This window comes from Cyclopterus lumpus, chromosome 1 (genome assembly GCF_009769545.1).
Source record: "Cyclopterus lumpus isolate fCycLum1 chromosome 1, fCycLum1.pri, whole genome shotgun sequence".
In the NCBI taxonomy this organism is placed as follows: domain Eukaryota; kingdom Metazoa; phylum Chordata; class Actinopteri; order Perciformes; family Cyclopteridae; genus Cyclopterus; species Cyclopterus lumpus.
This window is the reverse complement of record NC_046966.1, coordinates 3156551-3181428: the sequence shown is the minus strand read 5'-3', so window position 1 is coordinate 3181428 and position 24878 is coordinate 3156551. Positions and strand designations below refer to the sequence as shown.

At 42.7% G+C, this 24878-nt stretch overlaps 1 protein-coding gene across 4 annotated transcripts in view; it reads right to left on the bottom strand.

The window, feature by feature from the left end:
- Positions 1-952: 952 nt before the first annotated feature.
- LOC117741147 (glycine receptor subunit alpha-3-like) overlaps positions 953-24878 on the bottom strand; it is a 31653-nt gene continuing 7727 nt past the window's right edge. The window contains exons 2-10 of one of the 4 annotated variants that reach the window (XM_034547996.1): positions 23138-23268; positions 20125-20192; positions 11738-11961; positions 10952-11034; positions 8094-8231; positions 6925-7139; positions 3145-3294; positions 1857-1985; positions 953-1273 (exon numbers count right to left, since the gene is read on the bottom strand). In XM_034547996.1, coding sequence (XP_034403887.1) covers positions 953-1273; positions 1857-1985; positions 3145-3294; positions 6925-7139; positions 8094-8231; positions 10952-11034; positions 11738-11961; positions 20125-20192; positions 23138-23268 — 1459 coding nt within the window. Of the gene's footprint in view, positions 1294-1856; positions 1986-3144; positions 3295-6924; positions 7140-8093; positions 8232-10951; positions 11035-11737; positions 11962-20124; positions 20193-23137; positions 23269-24878 lie in introns of those variants that run through there. The other 3 variants (XM_034548160.1, XM_034548248.1, XM_034548074.1) reach the window with 3 other exon arrangements.

Sequence of the window (24878 nt, the reverse complement as noted above, 5' to 3'; positions counted from 1 at the left end):
GGGGATATCTGAAGAAGATCGAAGATAACTGAGACGGTTGTGAGTTTTGAGGTCTTGCCAATCATTTGTAAATACTTAGTGAGGCACAGATAGTTTAAATGAGGCCTCACAAAATACTTAACTAACGACTAGTAACCTGAATTAATCATGAATCGTAGTATTAGATTGTGTTTCTTAAACATATATTAACACGCTCCCTTAGTGCATGTGTAAATCATTATATGTATAATTGCATGCATAAATGTACATGTAAATAACTTCTCAATCATTTACTTAATAAATGATCTAATGAACTATTGACAACTCTAAATAATTGGTTTGTGATTGAAGATTGAAATAATACTAGAAATGGAGAATCCTTTGTTCATAAAATAGGACAATTAAATCAAACAATAAGGATGAGCTTATTAATCAACAATAAAACATGTATAGATGTGTATTAATGTCGTGAATGTAGTGAACAATGCTGCATACTTCACTAATGCTTCATAGCGTGCAGTTATTAATAAGTGTTTCCCATGAACAGGGCTCTTCCTCCTTTTCACCGACTTCCATTCCTCATCACGCTGATGATGTTGATATTTAAGTGATAGGTTATGAGTCAGATGGGCCACCTCACTCAAAAGTGGGAGATTATTTATAACTTCTGAATTCATAGGACATATCCATACGCTCTATATAGGTTTATGCATATATTCCAGACACTGCGTCCACAATCCGCCCCTCAGGTATTCTACCCGATAAACAGTCTCATCACTCTAATTGTTGGTCCGTTCCAGTTTGTCTTCAGTATTTGTGAGAACTGAGACCAGCTTGAGGCTTCCAGCATCGTGGTTCAGGGTTCAGGGGGAAGGAAACGGGAAAGGAAGGAAGTTAATGAAGTGTCCTCGTACGAATACGAGGATGCGTGCGCACACACTGTGTATATAAATAATCTCTGTGCTTTCTCTCTCTATCGCATGTGTACGTCTTCACGTCGAAGTATCTTGTAGAGAACCCAGTAGAAGATGTTGAAGAAGAGAAAGGCCAGAGGGAAGCCCGCCCTCGACACGGTGTCAATCCTTTTGGCTCTGTCGATAAACAACTTCCTCATCTCTTCGATGCTTTTACCCGCGGCCTCCCCGGGGGGCTTCTTGGCAGCGTTGGCTGTGGCCCCCGGGGTGTTGGGCACGGCGACGGCGTTTTTGGCGCCGCCCTTCGGGCCTTTGCTGTTGCTCGGGGTGGAGGTCACGGCCGCTGCAGAGGTCGCTCTGTTCTCCTGCGCTTCCCCCTGCTGTTGGAGGAGAGGGAGGGCTCACAGATCAGCTGATAGCACCCCTTTAGCATTTCACTGCACTGACCTGCTGACGGGCCCTTGAGCAGGGCACGGAACGAGGCTTAAACTGGCTCGCTGCTTTGTTTGTACATAATATTGGCCGTGGATTGGATTGGTTAGTGCAGAAAATATTCATTTCACACATGTCTGACTTAATTAATACTCTGAAGTTTAAATTGGCCTTATTACGCTTTAACACTTATTTCCTGTGCAAACGGCCCACGTTATGTCATAAACCTATGATCCAATATGCATCTTCTGCAAATGAGGATGATTCACTAGGTCAATAAATGGCAATTATGGAACATTTCCTGAGCTTGCTCTAAATGTGAACGGTTTCTGAAGATAAAACCTTTCTCCCTCTACAACGTAGCATTTCATGGTGGTTATGACCCACGCCAGTGGCTCCCAATATGCTGAAGCAGCAGGCGGATGGGGATGTGGCTGGAACATGCAGGTGAAACACAAGTACATGCAAACATGCACACACACACACACACACGCACACACACACACACACACGCACACACAGTGCCATTACCCTGTGGTTGCTGGTGCAGACGTTGGGCATAGATCCATAAGGAGGGCCTGTTGGTTTGAGGCCGTTGTCAACATTAACGCGGCGGAGGGAATAAGCTAGCTCCTCTGGATCAACAGCACCTCCACTGATCTACCAGTTGACAGCATGCACACAATCAACAAACAGAAACCAAAAGGACCGACACAAATATAAAGAAACAGCATCTAAAAACAAGGGGCTGGGTCACACGTGCATTCAGTCAAGCTACATGTTGAAAGTGTTCTCATGTTAAAAGCTGATAAATACATATTCTGTTTGGGGGTTTTCGTCTAAATTCTGAACTATTCCCTCAGCAGTATAACTTCAGAGAACACCAATTAATATGAATTTTGAAATCACAAACTTGTCAGGTGAAAAGCTAATTGCCTTTCATGTGTTGCTATGTTGCACCCTCCGGGTGATGCATTATGCTATTCGGTCATACCTGGAATATACATTCATTTAGCTTATTCTTTCATCAAAAGACTAACCATTTTAGTTTAGTGTTTTTTTGTTAATATCTCATTCTCTACTCATTTGCTAACATTCCATGTGATAAAAGATGTAATCAGAGATGTTTTGGGGATAATTTACTTGTAATTTGCTTTCATAACCATTTACACTGAGGCGATACACAGTTCTTGGCCAGATAATAATTCAGTCCACTAATTGAAAAGAAAAAGGGTTTTCAATTAAATTCTTGTTTACTGAATTGCCCCCCTTAGACTTAGGTTATTTTTGGGGAGTTTTTCCTGATCCTGGGACAGGGATGTTGTATGTGTACAGATTGTAAAGCCCTCAGAGGCTAATTTGTAATTTGTGATATTGGGCTATACAAAATAAACTGAATTGAATTGAATAGACGGCTTCCTTTCCAGTGAATGCAGTTTGTGAGTTGAATGAATGCAGAGTTTCCCCCTGAGCCACAGACATCCTCATCATGCATCGACTACAGACCAGTGCTCTGGTTGGATGGCCTTCTGCCAGAGGAAGAACACAACTGTGGACCACATGGACAGAGTGACTGCATCATGCACTAATACAGTGAAAGGGATACGTGGTGTTTCAGGTGACTCAAACATGCACGGTGAGATGCACTGGCACTTTGTATCATCAGGGATGGCATGCTCCCTCCTCTCTCTTAGCCAACGCCATCGCTCTATAAGCAAGCCATCGCGAGAGCCTCAAACCAGAGTTGAGAGAACAGAAAAAAGTGTGTAGAACATGTGCACATCTGTGTGCACATCTGTGTGCAGGTAGGTTTCAGTACCTTGCTCTTGCTCTTGGGAGGCCGCCTGAAACGCAGCAGGTCTTTATGTTGCCTGGACACGAAGTTGACGGCAGCGTACTCCAACAGGGCGGAGAAGACGAAGAGAAGACACACCGCCATCCAGATGTCTATGGCCTTGACATACGAGACCTTTACACACACACACACACACACACACACACACACACACACACACACACACACACACACACACACACACACACACAGTGTCATTTCCCTACCAGAGGCTGTCTTGTCAGAATTGGTCAGGATGATCCTGCAATGTCAAACATATTTTTGCACAAAACGTTCATTTCACGTCTCCTAATGTATTCATATTTTCGTCATCGTTACAGACATCGTTTTAGGGATGTAGCTGCTGCCCTTTGCGCACACACACGCACAGACACAGGCGTGATTTCATGACTTTTGGGGGCATAACTTTGACTTAAATGACTTTCCTGGGGACGTCCTCTAACCCTAACCCTAACCCTAACTCTAACCCTCTGTCGTGACTGAACAAGGACTAGAACCCAAATACCCAAAGTAACATAACATCTGGTGACTGATGAATTCCATGAACATGGCTGGTTCTCTGGCACAAAAGACAAGATGAACTGGCCCAGGACAAAGGGAGACGCAGACAATATATACACAGGGTGAGGGCACAGGTGGAAACAATCAGGAGAGAGGCAGCCAATCAGACCAGAGGAGAAACACACAGGGGGAGGGACAAGTTGCCTGAAACCAGAGGAGAGTTGACTTTCACAATAAAACAGGAAATCACGAGACAACATGGACAAAAGACACAAAACTGATTAATTTAACATCACAGTTTCCTGGACATGACACCCTCACCCTAACCCTAACTCTAGCCCTAACTCTAACTCTAACTCTAACCCTCACCCTAACTCTAACTCTAACCCTCACCCTAACTCTAACTCTAACTCTAACTCTAACCCTCACCCTAACTCTAACTCTAACCCTCACCCTAACTCTAACTCTAACTCTAACTCTAACCCTCACCCTAACCCGTCATGGTGAGTTGTATTTTCATGCACTTTATGCCGGTCGTATCATTTTATTCCGTCATATTTATTCCGTCATATTTATCACCCACACTGTGAAGGCCGGTCCATGAAAATATTGTCTGACACGAAACCGGTCCGTGGCTCAAAAAAAGGTTGGAGACCGCTGGGCTATTGGATTGTAATTTGAAGGGGGCGAAAACATACACACCTGATACGCACGCACATATGTAGCATGTTAGAGTTATAAATAACGTGTCCATGTCAATAACAATAGTTTAATTTAATGACATAAAAAAAACTTTTAAAGCCTATAATGCCAAATTATTTTGGGGGGCTGAAGAACATTTTAGGCCACAGTCAGCAGAAGACTAACGGCTTTGACACAAAATACATTCATTGACCACATCTGTCAAAGTTAACAACGGCATGTTGTTTACATGTTTACGTGTAAGTTCAAACCTGAACTACATTGTAAACCTTGTTTTAGAAGCAGAGCCCTCAGCTGGACTCCATGGCTCACGCTCTCTTGAAGGAGGTTGTGCGTTCAGCGTGAAAAATGCCCCACACACACACACACACACACACACACAAACACACACACACACACACACACACACACACACAAACACACACACACACAAACACACACACACACACACAGACAAAAACACACACACAAACACACACGCACACACACACACACACACAAAAACACACACACAAACACACACACACAAACACACACACACAAACACACACACACACACACACAAAAACACACACACACACACACACACAAAACACACACACACACACACACAAACACACACACACACACACACACACACACACAAAAACACACACACACACACACACACACACACACTGGGCAAAGCTTTAAGGGGAAGATTATTTTTTTTACAACAGGGTTGCTCACTGAAATGCAGATTGTAGTCCCATTTTTCTGCATTAAAAACACATAAAAACTATATTTAAAGAAACATCCCCATCCTAACAGCCCCCATATAGACATTCCATTTCAGTGAAGTGATAATTATTATACCCAATAAGGATTATTATATATTATTGCACCTATAGCTCACAGTACTTTACAGTACGTGCCCTGAACTGCACCGTTTGTTCGATCATATTTATCAACATTAATATTCGTCTCCGAAATCAGACTTCAACTAATTCTCATCCTCAGCTCTGAAGAGGGCTGTGGATTTTAATCCGCAACAAAGTTTTATTTATCCAAAACTCCACCATCACGGATTGTTTTATCACTGTATTCATATCAATCGACCAAAGTCCAGTCACAATCTGTTATATTTATAGCCCAAATATTGACGACCCATCCTTTTTTTTTCAACCATCTTAAATATTTCTCAAACAATAAGCGTACCTGGCAGTCCACGGAAACAGCAATTCAAATATATCTAATATTTCAGATTCAAAGATCCATCCTATCATTATAAGCGACCATGCTCCCCTATTATTTACATGCAACAGAAATAGTTCAATCAACCCGTCACCAGATGGCGCTTCAATTCATCTCTTCTCAAAGACTCCGTTTTGGATTGTCTCATAAAAAAAGAGTGGGCATCCTTCCTAGAAACAAATGATTCCCCAAAGCCATCGCCGACCCGTCTGTGGGAAGAAGGGTCGGCCGTTTTAAGAGGCATAATCATTTCATTCTCTGTTTATAACAAAAAAAAGGAAGGGAAAAAAAACAAGTCGCTGAACTGGAACAGAAAATAAATCAATATCCAATTAAAGGAAACTATAAATAAGAAAACTAAATGACTGCTACATGGACTAAATACTTGGCAAATCGGAATAAAGGAAAAACTCAAATCTAAGTAATTAAGGACTCAGCAGGGAAGCCAACAAATTCACCCGATGGGATGAATAAAGTCTCCAGAAGGTTTTATGCCAAAGTCAGGGCCAGAAGTATTTGGCCTGTAACACAATTGTTCTAATTGTGCCTATTTATACGACTGCAATGGATTTTAAATAAAGCAGTCAATGTGTGGTTGAAGTGTAGACTTTCAGCTTTATTTCAATGGATATAACAACAATAACTGTTTTAGGAATTACAACCCTCACACAGCCCCCCACAATTTCAGAGGTACAGAAGTAATTGGACAAACTAACATAATAGTGAATATAATGATCATTTGTAATACTTGGAGGAAAACCCTTGTTGTAGCATTTGGCTGAATCTGTAAAGCCCTAAACACCTACAAACTCATCCTGCTACGTCTATCAGCTGTGACATCATCAGTCAACCAGTGACCCAGTCCCATTGGCAGCCATACATCCCATGATATAGCACTGCCTGTGCTATAGCACATGTTAACCGGAGGATGTGGTTTCCCAATGAGAACACTAAGAACGCTCTTGTTGTTTCTATTCATTCATATACAGATAGTTTGTGTGTGTTATTGAAGGCCTGTGGACAGGAAAAACAATATAAATAATATCCATCCTATCTTATCCTGTGCTCGAGGTAGAGAGAATGTGTTTGGGATCAGGGAACCTAAACTATAACGGTACACCGATAGAAAATAATATACAGTATGTTTCAGCCAACATGTTACAGGTGTGTTTGTTTCTATTTAACTTCTAACTGGTGTCCCCTCTTGTCTCCCTCGGAAAAAAAGAGTTTTCTATCTCAAGAGGCTTTCGATTAAATTAATGTAACATTTAAAAGCTCCAAATATTGAGAAAAGAATTGAAAAAAGACCTTAGGCAGTGAAGTGCGGGAACCTGAACTCTGTGTCGTCATTGTGAGGACGGTGGTGATGCCCAGGGCCACTCGGGCTGGGGCAGCATCCATGTTGATCCAGAAGGAGACCCAGGACAGGATGACGATGAGCAGAGAAGGGATGTACATCTGGATCAGGTAGTAGCCCATCTGACGCTCCAGGTGGAAGCGCACTTCAATGCAAGTAAATTTACCTGCAACAAAGCAGGAGACACGCTTAAAATAACATTAGAATATTTATGATTACCTTTGAGAAGCGCGGTAATCGGCGACAAAGATGGAGCACAGTTCTGGAAGTATGACATCCAGCAGAGGAAGAGCGACATCCTCCTCTGCTCAGGTAGACTCCACTCTATAAGATATATCTTTAGCAAATAGTTGTTTGCTGCCAGAATAATGCTCTGAATGTTATACTTCTCCTGTAATGAAAACACAGTTACAGCCTGGCGTGATATTGTCACTAATGTTAATTGATAACAATGTTATTGCTTGTTTCTCTTCACATGATGAACGTCATCGCTGCAACGGAGCACAGAATTTACGGATGGATCCAAAGAAGGAAGGTAGCACATATAACTTTATAATATAACAGATCTCTGATCATCATTTTGCCGCTAATACTAATTGCAGATCATTGACGATCCATATTGGCTAAAACAAATCAACCATGTCATTGGTAGTTTGAATGATGTATCGATGTATCGTAATCAGTGTGAACAGATCATAATTCATCTCTAATATCTATTTAAGTTGCTGTGAAAACATCTCCTTTAAACAACTGGATGTATTCCACTTTCTCATAAAAATACATAATGCTTATAATTTACCTTTGCCCAATTCTAATTTTTACTGAACAGAGCCTGAACGCATCATAACGTAACCGAAAAGAACCTTCGTCCTCCTGTCAGTTTAAACACAGAACGTAACATCATGATGTCCTGATCTCATATTTGACTGCATATTGGTGGATAATGTCAGTAAAACTATATTTCACACTGTGATGGTTAACGTTAAGCTGTGTAATTAATCTGCGTGCTGAACCGTGAGGGGGGTTCCTATGGGTCATGGATCAGCAGTGGTCCGTTACACCACCAACCAGCGTGCACGTTGCAGTCCCAGTGCCACGAGGCTCGCGGGGTGTGTGTTACCTGTGTTGTAGTGCTTGGTGCAGTATCTGAGATCTGATTCATCTTTTAGGATAAACTGCGGCAGCGTGAGGCCTTCGGCCACTTGGACGGATCCATTCTCCTGCCACTCGAAGATCAGGTCATTCATGGTGTAGCCAACTGGGGAAAGAAGCAAAACACAGGATCATTTGATTATCACAATTAATAAAACATTGGGCAAAATAAAGGTCATGGAGAAGAGATGCATTAATGTGTCAGCAGAACATTAATGTCTGAGGAGGAGAAGATTAATTACTTTATACTTGAAAGTACAACAATTCATCATCCAGTTTGTAAGCAGCGTCATGTGGTTTTCTTTGGTAACATTTAATCTCCAAAGCCACTATAACTACTGTAGTAGCATTAAATAGAACAGCTCCAGATTAGTACAATAACAGTGTATTCAAGCACAGCACTTGAGTAATAATTCCATACAGGTTTCTAAAAGAACAATGTGATCCGATGATTCAATAATACTCATTTACATGTTGTCTTCAGTACTCAAACATGTTTCCAGTAGGAGTTGCTCACTGGCCGGCCAGGGTGGTCCCGTAATAATAATCTATCCTCTTTGTGATTTAATAATAATAATAATATAATGATACATTTATTTATATAGCACCTTTAAAAACAGAGTTTACAAAGTTATCTACATATAAGCAAGGTAAAAACATAACATCAATACAAGTAAACATTTCAGAAAATACATGAACAATGAACACAATAGAGGAATAGAAAATAACAAATACAAAATAAAGCAGAACAGACAAACTAAAATAGGGGAAACAAGGGGAAACTGCATAAAAGGACGACATCACTTAAAAGCAGTTCTATAAAAATGGGTTTTAAGAAGTGATTTAAAAGAAGCTACTGATTCTGCTAGTCTTATCCCCTCAGGTAGGTCGTTCCAAAGTCGAGGGGCTCTGATGGCAAAAGCACGGTCACCCTTTGATTTAAGCCTTGACTTTGGAACGGCCAGAAGGGCCTTGAAGGGCCTTGAAGGGCCTTGAAGGGTCTTGAAGGGTCTTGAAGGGCCTTGAAGGGGCCCACCGGAGGATCTAAGGCTGCGAGCTGGCTCATATGGGGCTAACATTTCAATGATGTAGCTTCGGGCCAGACCCAGGTGTGCTTTAAAATCAATTCTAAAACTAACAGGGAGCCAGTGGAGAGAGGCCAGGACTGGAGTAATGTGATGCCGTCTGTTAGAACCAGTCAGAAGCCGAGCTGCTGCATTCTGGATTAGTTGGAGGCGGGAGATGGATTTTTGATTTATGCCGGAAAGGAGGGAGTTGCAGTAGTCGAGTCGAGAGAAAATGAGTGCATGAATGACTTATTCCAGATCTGAGAGTGACAATATGGGTTTGATTTTTGAGATTATTCTTAATTGAAAGAAGCAGGACTGGACACTTTTTTTGAATTTAATTGAGTCAAACATTACACCCAAATTTCTGGCAACAGGTTTTAAATAAGCGGAGGTCATTAGTTACCTTGAGGAGGGCAGTTTCTGTGCTATGAAATGCTCTAAAACCTGACTGAAATTTCTCAAATATATTATTATGATTCATAAAAGCTAGGAGTTGTGTTGAAACCACTTTTTCTAAAACTTTTGATAAAAATGGAAGTTTTGAAATTGGCCTAAAATTGGAAACAACAGAAGGATCAAGCTTAGGTTTCTTTAAAAGAGGTTGTACGATTGCATGTTTAAAAATCGATGGGAAAGTACCACTTGCTAAGGAGCTATTTATAATTAATAAAATACTGGGCCCTACAGTGCCAATAACCTCTTTGAGAAATTTATTAGGAATAAAATCAAGGCTGCATGTGGCTGATTTCATGTGTGATATAAGTTGGGATAAAAAGGGCAATGATACAGGCTGAAAATGACTAAAATAGTTTTGAATGTCCCTACTGGCATGTAAAACTTGGGTTTTAACATGCACAGGAAGCCAGAGGGGGAGGAGAGGGCCTTGTGTGGGGACATCAGAATCTGCTCTTTGCAGACGATCTGGTTCTGTTGGTCGCATCCGACCGTGACCACCAGTGTGAAGCGGTCCAGATGAGCGTCAGTACCTCCGAGTCTCTGATGGAAACCAGAGGACTGCTCGCTCCAGGTTTGGAGTAAGTCTGTGTTCCAAGTGAGGGAGCTCAAGTATCTCAGGGTCTTGTTCACAGGTGAGGGGGAAATGGAGCGCGAGATGGAAAGGTGGTCCGGTGGGGCGTCAGCATTGATGTGGGCGTCGCATTGGGCCGTTGGAGTGAAGACAGAGCTGAGCCTCATCCTGTGGTCATGAGCTTTGATTTATAGAATGAGATCACGGATACATCGGCTTGAAATGAGCTACCTTCGTAAAGTAGCTGGACTCGGCCTTCGGCTGCATCCGCACGACTACGTTTCTTTTCTGAAACGCATATATTAAACGTCCACACTACTGCCACCAAATGGCATAAGTAGTCTCAAATGTCCCGGGACCAACGGGAGACTTTACTTCGTAAGAACGATTGTCGAAAGAGGCCCATAAATAGCACTCGGCAAGATGTGCACTGGTATGCATCTGTAGATATTTTAGGTATACAATTAAACCCCTCGACCCTATGTGAGCAAATTACAAACGATTAAAGTAAAAATGTAGTAATAGCTATCTGATATAATTGAAAGAATACAGATACAAGACATTTCCTTGATTTCTAGGTTCTGTTATGGGAAACGGTTGGGTTTGGGCATTCAGCTTTGATGTTTAAGATCGTAGTAAGGGGCTAGGAAATGTATAATGTCAACAATAGTGTAGAACTATAAAAGTATATGTGTGAGTGTGTGTGTGTGTGTATATGTGTGTACTTACAGCTCTCCAGCTGCATGATACAGGTCTGAACATCCATAGGGAAGTTCTTAAGATCCATGGGACATGAGAGAGTTAATGTTAATCTGAAAACAAAGGCAGAGGAGAGAACAAGTCACTAGGGAGTCAAAGAGCATGGTTTGGTGTCGTCCATTAATGTGGTACAGATGTACAGTGTGAAAGCACTTATATTAATGCGGCACTATGTCGGATATCTTGGAGGCTCCCAAATGGCACGACATCTCCGCAATATCTAGGATACACAACTGCCATTTGTTCTCTTGTTGTCTATCACATCCACTGTACAGAGTACAACCCCAAGGTTGGCAAATATGTTAAAGACGTACATAGAAAGTTGCATGCAGCAATACACAACTTCTATCAGCATCTCAGAGCTCCGAATGCAGCTGTAAAATGGAGGATTTTCACAAAACGTCTTTTATCATCTTTTCGCGCTTGGAAATGAAGTTACTTTTATGTTGATATGAACAGAGCAGGAAAATACATATATAATGTTCGTAGGCGATGATCATACAACCCACATTATTTTGGGTTGTATTACTCAATGTGCATTATGTTGGTTCATGCACTGCAAATCAAATAAGAATAGCATCAGAAGATATAGGAAATTACAAAACATGTCGTGTTCAAACAAATGCATTCTTCATTCCAGTGTAAAAAGTCAGAATGGTACACTATCGTAAAGAAATAGAGTAATTATAATGATAATGTATTCTTCTAATGTAATGCCAAAAGTATTTTCCCAAACAGGGACTGTCCCACACTTACCTTATAGAGTACAAAACATTCCCGTTCTTAAATATCCTGAGCAGTTTGTTATCGGTCGTGACTTCGTGAAAGTGGGCCCCCTTCTCATTGGCAAAGAACAGGTCCGGTTTCCAAATGGAGTCCAACATAGAGGGGTCCAAGTCCAGAGAATCATCTGGGTATTCAGCATAGGCGAGTCTGGGGTCGTTCCACTGCTGCCGGAGGAAGATATTTACACGGTAGTCCTACAAACACAGAGAATAACACACTTTACTCACAGGGACACTTAGAGGAACCTGGAGTAAGTACGCCTCGCCCATCACACGGCCATGGGACTCCTGGGGATTCACCAAGCTGGCTTCCAAAAAGACCGGCGTACCGTCAACACCCTCAACCTATCAGATGCAACCAAAACATATCGATGGCCAAGAGCAAAACCTCCTATCTGAAAAACTTGTTGTTTTCTTGCAGAATGTCATTTGTTAAGGATACCCATAATAATATAATACAACAATACAACAATACACAAAGTGCAGATAAATGGACCTGCACTTGTATAGTGCTTTTCTAGTCTTCCAACCACTTAAAGCTCTTTCACACTACTTGTCATCATTCACCCATTCATACACTGATGGGAGGAGCGAAGGTTCCACCTGCACATCAGGACTAACTAACATTCACACCGTAGTCATAGCTACGAGAGCAATTTTGGGGTTGACCAAGGACACATCAACACGGGCTGGCGGAGCCGGGGATTGAACCACCGATGCTCTGATTGAAGGACGACCCTGCTCACCACTGAGCCACAGTGAGGTACCCCCCACTTTTACTGGATCATTTGGCAGATAGGAGGTTTTTGCATTTTGTCCATCGATAATTCCTCATGTCAAAATCCTTTGAGTAGATTACTCCAGACTACAAGTACCACTACCCATCTACAGCATCACTTCAACATTCCTCCACAACTGACAAGTAAAAGTGAGTGTTTCCACTTCCCTCTCCACCCCTTTCACTCCTGAAGCTGGTGTCCCACAAGGTGCAGTCCTGTTTGTCCTCTACATCCTCTACTCCCTTCCACCTACCAGGACGTGTATAGCCTTTCTAGTCATACGGCTACTCAAAGGCCTTTACCACTGTGTGTCATTCGCCCATTCATACACTAATGGCAGGCGACCATGGAAGGTGCCACGTTCCATCATCATCCATCTAGTTAACCATTCACACCCAATTACACACCAATGGGACAGCTGTAAGCAACTTGGGGTTAGTGTCTTGCCTAAGGACACATCGACATGGAGCCGCTCCAAATCAACTCCACTGGCTGCCAAAAAACTTGTTCTTTTCATCAAAACCTGGTCCAACATATGGAGAATTATAACTCAGCTCATTCTACTTCCCAGATGCACCCAACTCTAACTCATGATCCACCTCACACTCCACAACACGGCCCTCACCCTGGCCAAAAATACTCTCATATACTATTGCACGGTGTTTATTGTCATGTAAATTCCTTGTATGTGCAAAAGTACTTGGCAATAAACCGATTCTGATCTTTTACTGATTTTTTTTAACTCTTGCATTAATTAGCGCACTGCCAACTGATTTAAACACTTAAAACAAAAGAGCATATTAATCTCCCATCTTCACGTCTCCCCATGACGTCTCGTTGAATTGGGCCCAAACTGAATATGATGTTTCACGACACACACACACACACACACACACACACACACACACACACACACAACCGTGAGTCAGTGGGACGGAACAATTATGCTAATACAAGCCGTCACAGCCGGTGGCACATTTATGATCACTGCCCATATCGAGGCTTTGGAGAACGTATTTGACGGTGACAATGATGTGTTCACAGACCTCATTGCAGGCTTGGCTTTTTCCACTCTACTCTCCCGTTGTGGCCACACAGGCATGAGAACGACTCACCTGTTTAATGGTGTGCCGTCTTGCTGTATTACTCCGGCCTCCACACAGGGAGGCGGGAGGTGATGTCAGCTGTTAACGGGCGAGCTAGTGATGCGTTCGCTAACCTCATCTCCGGCTTAGCCATATGCATGTGCTCCCTCACGGATCTCCACGCGGGACGGAGGGATTGGACACAGTGCCGTGATGTCCAATCAGACTCAGCATTTGTTTTCCGTTTTCATCAATTTCCTTGTTTGCTTTTTGTTACTTCCCATTTCAAGCCAGCCAGGGATCTTCTCTCTCTTCTCTGCACTTATGGTGCAACAAGAGCCCCTTTGAGAAGCAGTGGAGCAAATTACATAATGCATTATCCCAGTGATATATATATATATATATATATATATATATATATATATATATATATATTGTTTATACACTATCATTCTGTATTTATAGGTTTCCTACTTCGTAAGAGAACAAACATGTAATTATCATTGCTGCTTAGGAGTCATGCAACATATTCATTACATTTCAGTATTCACTGATGCAGAAACATAATCCGATCTGGAAATGAAATTCCCTGCACAGTGATTCACTGCCTGCCTGGAGTTACCCTGAGCGTCTATACCTCGAGACGTGATTCCTGTTGGCAGGTAGAGAGGCAGAGAACTAAGACGTGTTGTTGCCTTAACATAGTTCACGTAGTTTGGTTGACTGAGCCGTAACTGAGTTTCCTGACTATTTTGAAAAGATCGTATGCATTTACATAACCACGAGTAACTTGACATATGTATCAGATATGTATACACGGAGCATTGCAGCTATTCCGTTATCAGTCATTTCTGGTGCTTTGTGGATAACCATAGTGTTCAAGCAATAAATACACAATCATTTGTTTTTCTGGTGTCCTCAGAAAAGAGAATATTTGGAGGTGGTCAAATGTATTTTCAGCTTGGTTTCGAAGACATTAAGTCATATATTTAAGTAAAAGGAGAGTGAATAAAGACATATTGGTTAGGAGTTAGGTGAGTAAAATATAATGAATGCCTTTTTTTGCAAAAAAATGAAAATGGTTTGCTAACAAATTGGCCATACGAACTTTATAAGATGCCAATATTTCAACGTTGTATTCACAGCCTTATACATTGCCCCAAAGTCAAAGCCACAAATAAATTAGTAATGCAGCTTTAAAGAACAACGTTGGTTGTGATTGTTCTTTAAAGCTGCATTAAAGTACACATGCTAACAAGAAAGCAGCTAAACTAGAATGGAGCACACATTGGAAAAAGTCTTTGCATGATCACGTCTCCATGTGCAACCAGATCTACTAAACCCTGCTGGCACACAGACGGTGAATGGATTAAGAGGGATGGAGAGAATGAGTGAACAAATGAAACAAATAAAAGTCTTACAGTAGTTAATCTGTTTAACATCGAAAGCGTGTAAAATCCAGAATAAACCAACCTGGCCATAAGCCCTGTGTGCATGTGTGTGTGTGTGTGTGTGACACTGAGCATGATTTCCTCCTCTCTTTCAGTGATGTAATGGGAAAACAATAAGCATTATATGATTATAATAATAATCATATAATGCGTATTGTTTTGTGACAAGGTTTTCCCTTCTTTGTTTTACCATAATTAATATTATTATTATTATAAACCATGCAATTGTTCCTTGCATAATAAATACAAGCTGTATAAATGTACCCTCTGATAATGTATAAGATAAGCCCTGGAAACAAAAGGGATTAATTTAAGTGACTAAACTGCACGACATCACAACATCCATTCACACAATGTCATTTATTACAAATACAACTTCAGAGACCTTCATCTCTCTCACTACCACCTGTGTAATGGTATCTGGGCCCAGAACAGGAAGGCTTCCACAAGGCTGGTCCACAAGCCAAACTCGGCCAAAACGTAGCATGTATCATGTATTCCACAAACAAAAGCAATATCTGCTGTATCAAAAATACCTGGATGTCACGTCGGAAGTAAATCTCCAGTATGCATCGGACAGGTCCACCTTGCCAACTGTGTCCCACAATGCAACCTGCTTGGAATGGTACAGCCTATGTGGCGCAAAAAGTCTTTTTTCACAGTTTAATGTGAGATCATTTGAGGCGAGGAAATCAACTGTGAAGATTTATTGGCAGTTTTATGAAAATGAATGGCGTTGAGAAGCTCCAGAATGTGGCGTGACTGCGAGCCGCTGCCGGTTTCACACACAGATTGTTTAATTATGACAAATGTTCATATCAAAGTTATTGGTAACCTATGGTTTTCTGCCCTTATGGAGTTGAACCTGCTAGCAGCTCACAGACTGGCTACCGATGAGCAGGTGGTGGCAAGGGGAAGAGCAGCCTCTCCGACAGGGCAGAGGCAACTTGTTGAGACAACCTGAGCGTTTTAAAAACTGTTATTAACCGACTAAAACTAATGCGCTCCATGATCTTGTTTGTGTAACTTCACCACGAGCTGGTAACACATATTGGTTAAGGGGTGGGGGAGCTACGCCATGCAGTATCTTATAGAGTGAACCCACATTGGTCATAAACAAAAACTATTCTAGGCTCAACAAGTTATATATTTTTTAAATACAATATTTAAATAGTGGAATGAGTTGTTTTTTTTCTACAGTGCTTTAAAAACGTGCAACTAGGTTAAGCCCGGCTTATCATCCTGCAAAATGAATTGATTTAACAGTTGCGCCCTGAGTTGTCCTGATGCACCGTGCACTCTTTACTACATGCTCCACGCTGCGCTCGTCATTAGTCAGGAGGCGGGGTCAAAGTGTGTTTAAACAGCCAGCGTCATTAGGAGAATGACCCGCAGGTGAGTGAGTGGGAGGAGCAGGTCAGGAGGCTACGAGAGGACAGGAGGCGGGTCGGGGGCGGGGCCTGGAATGAGGAGAGAGGTTAAGTTCTACTTTATTACGGGGAATGCAGTGACATTAATGTTTTTGGATAGATAGTAAGATGCATTTTATGTGACGCTTTGTGCCTAAAGCCTGCATACATCACGGCTTGTGTTTGATTTTGAATAAAGTGTGTTTCGCGACTTCTTACACCCCCTTGGTGTCCACAAGGGGGGGGGGGGGGTTAGACAATTGTGGGTCGTGTTCATTCGATCGCACAATACAGCAGTGGTCGTCGGTGGGTGGGTATTATTATTATTATTATTATTATTATCCACTATGACAGCGACAAATCCAACAGTCGAGAATGTAAAAGACACCGTTTATCAGGCTATCCATCCATCCACTATTTAAATCCATATTTGAAATGTGTAATTCACGCGTTCAGGTTATTTCATGGCACTCTCTTGTCTTTTAAAATGAAGTGAGGAGCGGGGAGAAGAGACAACCGATGGTGAGAAGAGAGAAAGGTCTTAATCCAAACATGACATATGGACGTGCATATACAAACCTCTAAGTGCTCTCCACAGCTCTCAGAATAGGACCTTTCACACTCGCCTGACATGCTTGTACGGTGTGACACAGCCTCCCTCACCAGCCGTTAGCTATTCCCCGGGCAACGGAGAAGAACTGTGCACAAGCAGCTTTAATGGACTCGAGGGTAAACAAGTTACAATTGGTGAACGGACTTGTACTTCCAACCACTCAGAGCGCCCGCTCATACCCAGTCACACACACCAGGAACAGCCTACGGGAGGCAGCCTTTTGGGCCCGAGGACACACCGACTAGTGGAGCCGGGGGTCCGATCGCCGATCCTCTGATTGAAGGAGGACCCGCTCTACCACTGAGACACAGTCGAGTTACAAGTTACACGCCACAAACTATTTGGATAACATTGTCCATTACAACCAGCACCTCTGACTATCATAGACTAGTAAACCTAAAAAAATAAATACAGTGTAAAAGCCAGCACTGCCTTATGGGATTGTTAAAGATACTAATGATAAAATAAATGCTTATAACTACAGACATCCTCAAAATATAAACTGAAAGCTCTTGAAGACTGACTAAAATGCGAGTGGATTTGGCATCTAAGTTAAAAGAGATTAACGAATAAAAATGAGAAATCATAATTCCCCAAGTTTTGCACTGCAAAAAAAAAGAGCACACAAAGTCGGCTCCAGCGAACCGAAAGGCCTCCTGAAATATTGTAAATTCTGAAATGTGACATGACAGTTCGTGCTAGGCAGACGAACACAAACACACACGCACAGACAAATGGCGCGTCCCGGTGGTGCAGAGAGCACTTAGACCGAGCCGCTTCAACCCTCCATCCAACATGGAGAGAGAAGGCTTCACTGGTCACAACCAGTTCTGCTCTGCCAGCTCACTGGTAACGAGACAGACCACGACAGGAAGGGAAGTGGCGTTGGAGAGTCGGGAAGCTTCACACACGCGTTCCATCATTTCACAGAGACGTACTGAATAGTGAGATCTCCCATTCGATCGATGCAGTTTGAGTCGGTTCAGGCACTCACATTGATATAATAATGCATAATACGCGAATGACCCACGTTTTGGGATTGGCTGCCAATAGCAACGTCAATCTGCGTGAAACTCTCTGAAACTGTTCAATAATTTACAGCAGATTTTGAGGCTTAATAATAATTGACAAAGTAATACTATTAATACCGTTACCGTTTGATAACATCCGCTTTCTACACCGGATCTTTTCATGGTTTTCAAAAACCGCAAGCAAAGCGTCATTCTCAATCCAGAAGCCTTTCAAATATACATCACTTATGAATTTGGCTCCTACAATATTAGGTGAGCTAAAAACACTGGGCTCAATATATACTGCAATCTACATGTATATCACAGAGGAAGAATCTCCAACCTCTGCACTGAGCAAGGGAGCAAAGGTATCGACCTAAAATGTCTGTGACACAGCCCAACCAAACCTGGCCCTGTATTCATTTCCATAAAAGAATCAATCGATTTATTGATTTATTGAAGATTAAACAGATAGCTAGAAGCAGCTTGGCTCTTGAAACCTTTTAGCCATAGAGCCTAATAAGCAGGATGTCAAAGTCCTATTTACTTTTACATTTAAGTTTGACTTAATAAGTGACTGTTGATTTCTTACCTTTTTCATTGAGCTGAGAATAATTTGGAATCTGACAGGATTTTTGTTAAAATTCTGCTATAGAGACATCCTGACTGATGCTCCACCCAGGAAGGCCCCACAGCAGCCTTCAAAGAAAGGTTAAGAAGTGCGTGTGAACTTAAAGAAGAAGTCTGTCATCATTTGTAAGACTACAACAGTATTATCCAATGATTATCCAATGATTTGGCAAAAGTGTATCTACCATATTTGCACCTGAAGGCAAAAGATGCTCCGAGTAAAGATGTATGAATGGGGCGAGGATACAAAGAATCAGGGATATTTGTTCGCTCTCGGGGGTTCTTGGTTCTTTTGTAGCTTTCTTTTAAAGTCCTAGAGAGGGCTTATTCACTTTTTGCATTATTCATTTCTGGAACCTTAAATCTTCATTAACCAAATTCAAAATCAGGTTTGTATTTCGTACAGACAAAGTCCACTTTTGCTCATCCCTGAGGGTGTCTGCGTAATCCCCCGATGGGAAAGGTTGACAGTAGTAATGAGTTGGATATGAATTGGAATAAAAAACCTGCTGCTCGCTAAGGTTAATATGGTGTTGTTCAATTTGATTTGAATTACTAAAATGTCCGGCTCAAATTGCGTCGATGCTCTGCTCTTTTATTGTGTCTTGTGTGGAGGTATTGGGGGGAACGTTCGTTACCGACGCCATCATCCTGTCTGTGCACAGAGCAAATATTAAGCCCTCCACACATAACTCTCAAGATGTACCTATTTAATAGACAGGATTGAGCATTCTGTCAAGGACAAATATATGCATTGAGTTTAAAATGTCAGTTTGTCTGAAACAAGAAGATGCTCACAAATCCCGAGGAATGTTACACATTTTTTTAAACCTTTAATGCATATAAAATTGCCACGTCTCTCTGATGATAAATTCTTTTTCTTTTTTTTTTTTTTACAGGGAAAGATTCTGGGGGAAAAGCTGCCATTTCGAAAATATAAGAGAATTATGGACAAGGATACATTTCACAGGGTTTTGTCTGACTTCAACTGAGGTCAACAGAGACGGACTAATTCTGCTGTAAAGGTTGTCAGTGTGGACCGTTTTTGATGGACGCTGCAGTGAGGCTCCATGACCTCATTCCAGATCCTCAGGATGAACTGGAAAAGACAACCAAGACCTGCGGGGCCGAGAGGGCAGATGACTGCTGAGGGATTCTGTTGCCACCTCACGCTACTGGAAGCTACGACAGAGCCTCTGTGATTTTATCTGATCCCATGAGCACAGGCGCCCCTCGGACAGACTATGGTTTGACCCGGCACTCAGCAGCTCAAGGAACTCAGTGCACTACATTTCCCATCAACACTGATTGGACATCCATAAAAAAAGTTTTTCCTTTTAAGTTAAGAGGGTTTGTTTCCTGCAGATTCTCTTTTACTTACCATGGTGGTTTCAGCAATGGACCCAAAGCTGTTGATGAAAATGTTACAGGAAACGTTCACTGGAGGACCTGCAGAGGGAGAGATAGAGGCAATGGTTACAGGAGATGGACATGATATGAATGATGCAATTGTAGCGACACACGTGACGAAAGCCTCACTCAAAATATGTAGCGAATAATGAGGAACAGTGCAAGGCCCCGAGAATGTGCTTCATAAACACATTTATTGCTCCAGAAAGTTGAAGTAGTGTTTGAAAAGTGATTGTGTTTGGTTCTCTGGGCAGGAAACAGTCAACATGACCTGACGTTTGATCCACAAGCATCATTTATGATTGGTCAAATGCAACAACTAGAGCTGAGACAAAAACAAATCTACGTTATTAATGAGCTAGAAGTTCATAGTTTAGGACAGTGTTTAAAAATGAAAGTCCATTTTCACTTTAACTTGAGTAATTTACAGTACGGAGTATGTGGCACTGTGAGTTTTACGTCTTCCAAAAAGCTGTTAATATTTGTGGGATTATTGTCTCAAAGTATCCCTTATGATAAGAATGCGAGCGCAAATGAAAATGTCAAAGCTGAAAGAAGTTTGAGGGAGCTACAGGCTGCTGAATCTGCACCTCAGTCATCACTTGTGACCCAATAGAAATGCGTGTTTCTCTTTCTTTTGTACTTTGCTGTGGGCCGGACACTCCTGTCCTTAGCCAATGACAGCCTGCACGCTGTCCTTAGCCAATGACAGCCTGCACGCTGTCCTTAGCCAATGACAGCCTGCAGGCTGTGCAACCCATTCGGGGTGTTAAATACCGCCACTTTGTCCCGCCCCTTGGCATTACATCAATTGGCAGAAGGCCCTCTTAAGCTCTGTCGGATGCAAAGCGGTCGTATCTGACGGATGAGAAGGGGGTGTTACATCGCTTGGCTTCGCCCTGCTCCTCTCCCCCCCCCCCCCCCCCCCCCCCCCCCCCGCTGTGTGCAGAGCGAGAGAGAGAGAGAGAGAGAGACTCACAAGCAGAGATGACAGTTTGAAGCCTGCTATTTGTTCTCCACACATTAGTTTCTTCATATTTACTGACAGACAGAACTTTTCTCTTTTGTACAGCTGTTGTTGTCGTCGTCCTTGTTCAGCAGGAGAACAGAACAAGGACAACTCTCTCTCTCTCTCTCTCTCTCTCTCTCTCTCTCTCTCAGGTGTTCATGTTGTTCCCCATCTTCACTGTCCTTACAGACTGAACAACAGTCCTGCTGCCATTTGTGGCGCTTGGATTTAGGAACGGGTTCATGGCACCCTGATTTATGATTCCTAACTTGGTAAAATAGCTAAATTAGTACGGTTCTGTAAAAGCTATATTTATATCCTAAGATGAGACTTTTTTTTCCTAGATGAAAAAAACCCTGAATGTCATCCTGAATGGAGATAGGACAGGATTTCAGGAAGTTTCTGTAATGAGGTGTGAAGGAAATGCTAATCGTTTTTTCCTCTCTGTATGCCCTTTACACCACTTCCTGTGGCCTCTGACGAGTCTGCTAACTACAGGATATATTACCTGCATCTCTCACTTATCTTTCACTAACCATGCTCTTCCCTTCTTGACTGTCTCTGAGCACACAGCATTCAAAGACGGGTTGAGACCCTAGAGTCTAGGGCCTAGAGTCTAGACCCTAGAGTCTAGGGTCTAGAGTCTAGGGTCTAGAGTCTAGGGCAAGGGTGGGCAAACTACGGCCGCGGGCCGGATCCGGCCCGTTGGGCGTTTTGATCCGGCCCGCCGAGTATTATGAATTATAAATTATAGTAAAGACCGCTGTAACGCTTCGTACCCTCGGGGCTGTGTGTGCGCCTCTCCTGCAGCAGAACACGGCAGGTTAAAGAGCACCGTCGCGCTTTCTGCTGCAGGAGAGGAGCACACAAACAGCCTGAAAGAGCTGAGCAATAAATGAGCATTAAGAAGCATCGATGCTGGTCTGCTGCCGTCATCGTGCTTCAGGAAACTCAAGCCGGGAAAGGAGAAGCGTCACTGCGCTGCGTGCTGTGCTTTCTGCTGGCGAGTCAGGCTGCGAGTCCAGCCTGACGCCCTGAAATTCTGTCTCTTGTGTTATCATATACTGAATGAAGCAAAACTACAGAGCAAAATCACACTCTGATTGAACCAATCTATGAACTGTCAGAAACAATGGATATCAGGGGCCCTAAGAAAAATGTGCTACGCGCTGTGCACGCACGCACACATTCACCAGGGTGACACTCCCCTTGGGGCTTAGCCCCCCTTTCTTGGAATCCTACAAACGGCCCTGCTCTCCATCCATCTGATACTGGCCCGACCCGTCTGTCAAATTTTAAAAGTCAATGTGGCCCCTGAGCCAAAGAGTTTGCCCACCCCTGGTCTAGGGTCTAGAGTCTAGGGCCTAGAGTATAGAGCCTAGAGTCTAGGGCCTAGAGTCTAGGGCCTAGAGTCTAGAGTAGGGCCTAGAGTATAGAGCCTAGAGTCTAGGGCCTAGAGTCTAGGGCCTAGAGTCTAGAGTAGGGCCTAGAGTATAGGGCCTAGAGTCTAGGGCCTAGAGTCTAGAGTAGGGCCTAGAGTATAGGGCCTAGAGTCTAGGGCCTAGAGTCTAGGGTAGGGCCTAGAGTCTAGGGCCTAGAGTCTATAGTAGGGCCTAGAGGGTAGGGTCTAGAGTCTAGAGCCTAGGACTCCAAGCTGACAGTCTGTGAGTGAGAAAAGTCACATTTCTGTGTCATGTGATGACAGCAGAGGGCAAATCCCTCTCAATCAAACGCATTGAGGCTATTCAACATACTCCAAAGCCAGTGACCAAGATGTCATTGTGTCATTCTTAGGAATGGGATGTCACTGCTGCTCATTCGTTGATAACTACGGGAAAAGGCCTCCACGCATGCAGTGCAGTAACTGGACAGAAGAGGCAGAGCAGCCATCTAACCAGCTGAAAGTAGCTTCACAGCCTCCTCCGACTTTAGGCCTAACGGAAAGAAATACAGACAGACATAGAGAGCGAGATACCTTTAAAGTTCGGTCTTATCCTGGCATCGTATCCCGACGTCCGGCCCATCAGTTTGTCCATAAAATCCGAGGGCGACATCGGGGCCTGCCGTGTCCTCGCTCCATTGTCCACCTCCTTACACTGACCCACACTGTGATGGAGGCAAAGCACAGGTGGTGAGCGTCTGCGACACGTTCACAGAGCTAATCAGCTAACGTTAGCTGAGGTGGCCTTGATCTGCATGGCCTCTACTCAGTAACGAAGGGAATGACAACGGTACATTACAGGGTTATTGTAACGGGCTCCAATCTTATCTTGTAGCAACAGTTGATTTTTTCACAGCAATATTTAAATTACATTATTTGTTGGCACGGTTCAGGGACTTTGGGGAAAAAAGTCTGGAACCCTGCTGTCAATTATAGTACTTCAAAATAAAATTGGAATTTGCAAAATTTAGAATCGGCAGGTAAGACTTTAAGAAAATTGGGAATCGCAATCAGCCAAGAAAATTGCAATTGTATCAAACATTTTTCAACCAAGGAGTTTAGGAAAGTAATAACAAAAATAATAATAATAATAAAGATTTTGATATAGTCACTCTGAGCTAAACCATTTAATTAAATTTAACAATTTAATTAAAATAAAACGAGCATTTGGTCAATTTGGAGAAACAAAAGTGCCACTTTGACCAAGAGTGAACTGTCTTGACCTTGCTGACCTTTGTGGGAATAAGACATTTGTCCAAAATGGAGGAGTATGTGGAGTAATATGCTGCCTCTGAGTGCCCCTTTGGAGGGTTTTAGACTCAAAGGCTTTTCTCCTCCGCACATCCTTGTAAATTATATATGGTATCTTTAAAAACATTTTTTATTTGTGTACATAAAGAAACAAACCACAAAAGAGGCATGATTGAATTCTTCATTTTTTACCGGCTGATAGCGTGTGTATGGAAGGGTGGGGGGAGGGGTGGGGCTTCTGGGGTGACTGGGTAGTAGCTTTGAAATGCTGAGGTAAAGCTTGTGTATATATATATATGTGTGTGTGTTTGTTTGTCAGTTGGAATAAAATGTCCCAAAATAGCTCTGCTGACTGCAAAGATCATACTGCTAAACACACACACACACACGCACACACACACACACACACACACACACACACACACACACTATTCAGCACATCCCAGCGTAGTTTCAGGCTCATCAACCTTTACTTTGACATTTGGGAGCATCCCCCATTTACCCCCGGCAGGGAATAATAACCTTATCCAATCCGGAGCCCAGACCATCAGTGCGTTTCCTCATTTAACCTCCTCTAAACACACTCTCACACTGGTGGTGACAACATAGGACAAGTCGACCGGTACTCATTAATATGCATTGAGCTCTGGAAGGAGGGGAGTGACAGAGAGCAGAGATACAGCTGGAGGAGGGATCCAGTGACTTGGAGACAGGAAGAAGTCGAGCTGAGTTTAACTACAGTCCATGGCAAATAAAAAGGTCAACGTGTTCTGCTTGAAAGCAACAACACAAATCCCATTCCCTTTTGCCACTATTACTTAGTCAGCTCCCATCAAATACAAAATAAATCAAACATGACATCTCGTCCGCCCTCAGATCTCAGGACACCGGCCCCGCTGTGCCTGTTTCCTTGCCGACAACAAATCCCTGTTGTTATTAAAAAAAAAAGAAGAAAAATCATCAAATATAACGTCAGAAATAAACCTGTTATCATTGTCGATGTCTGACCTCATCCTCGTCTAGC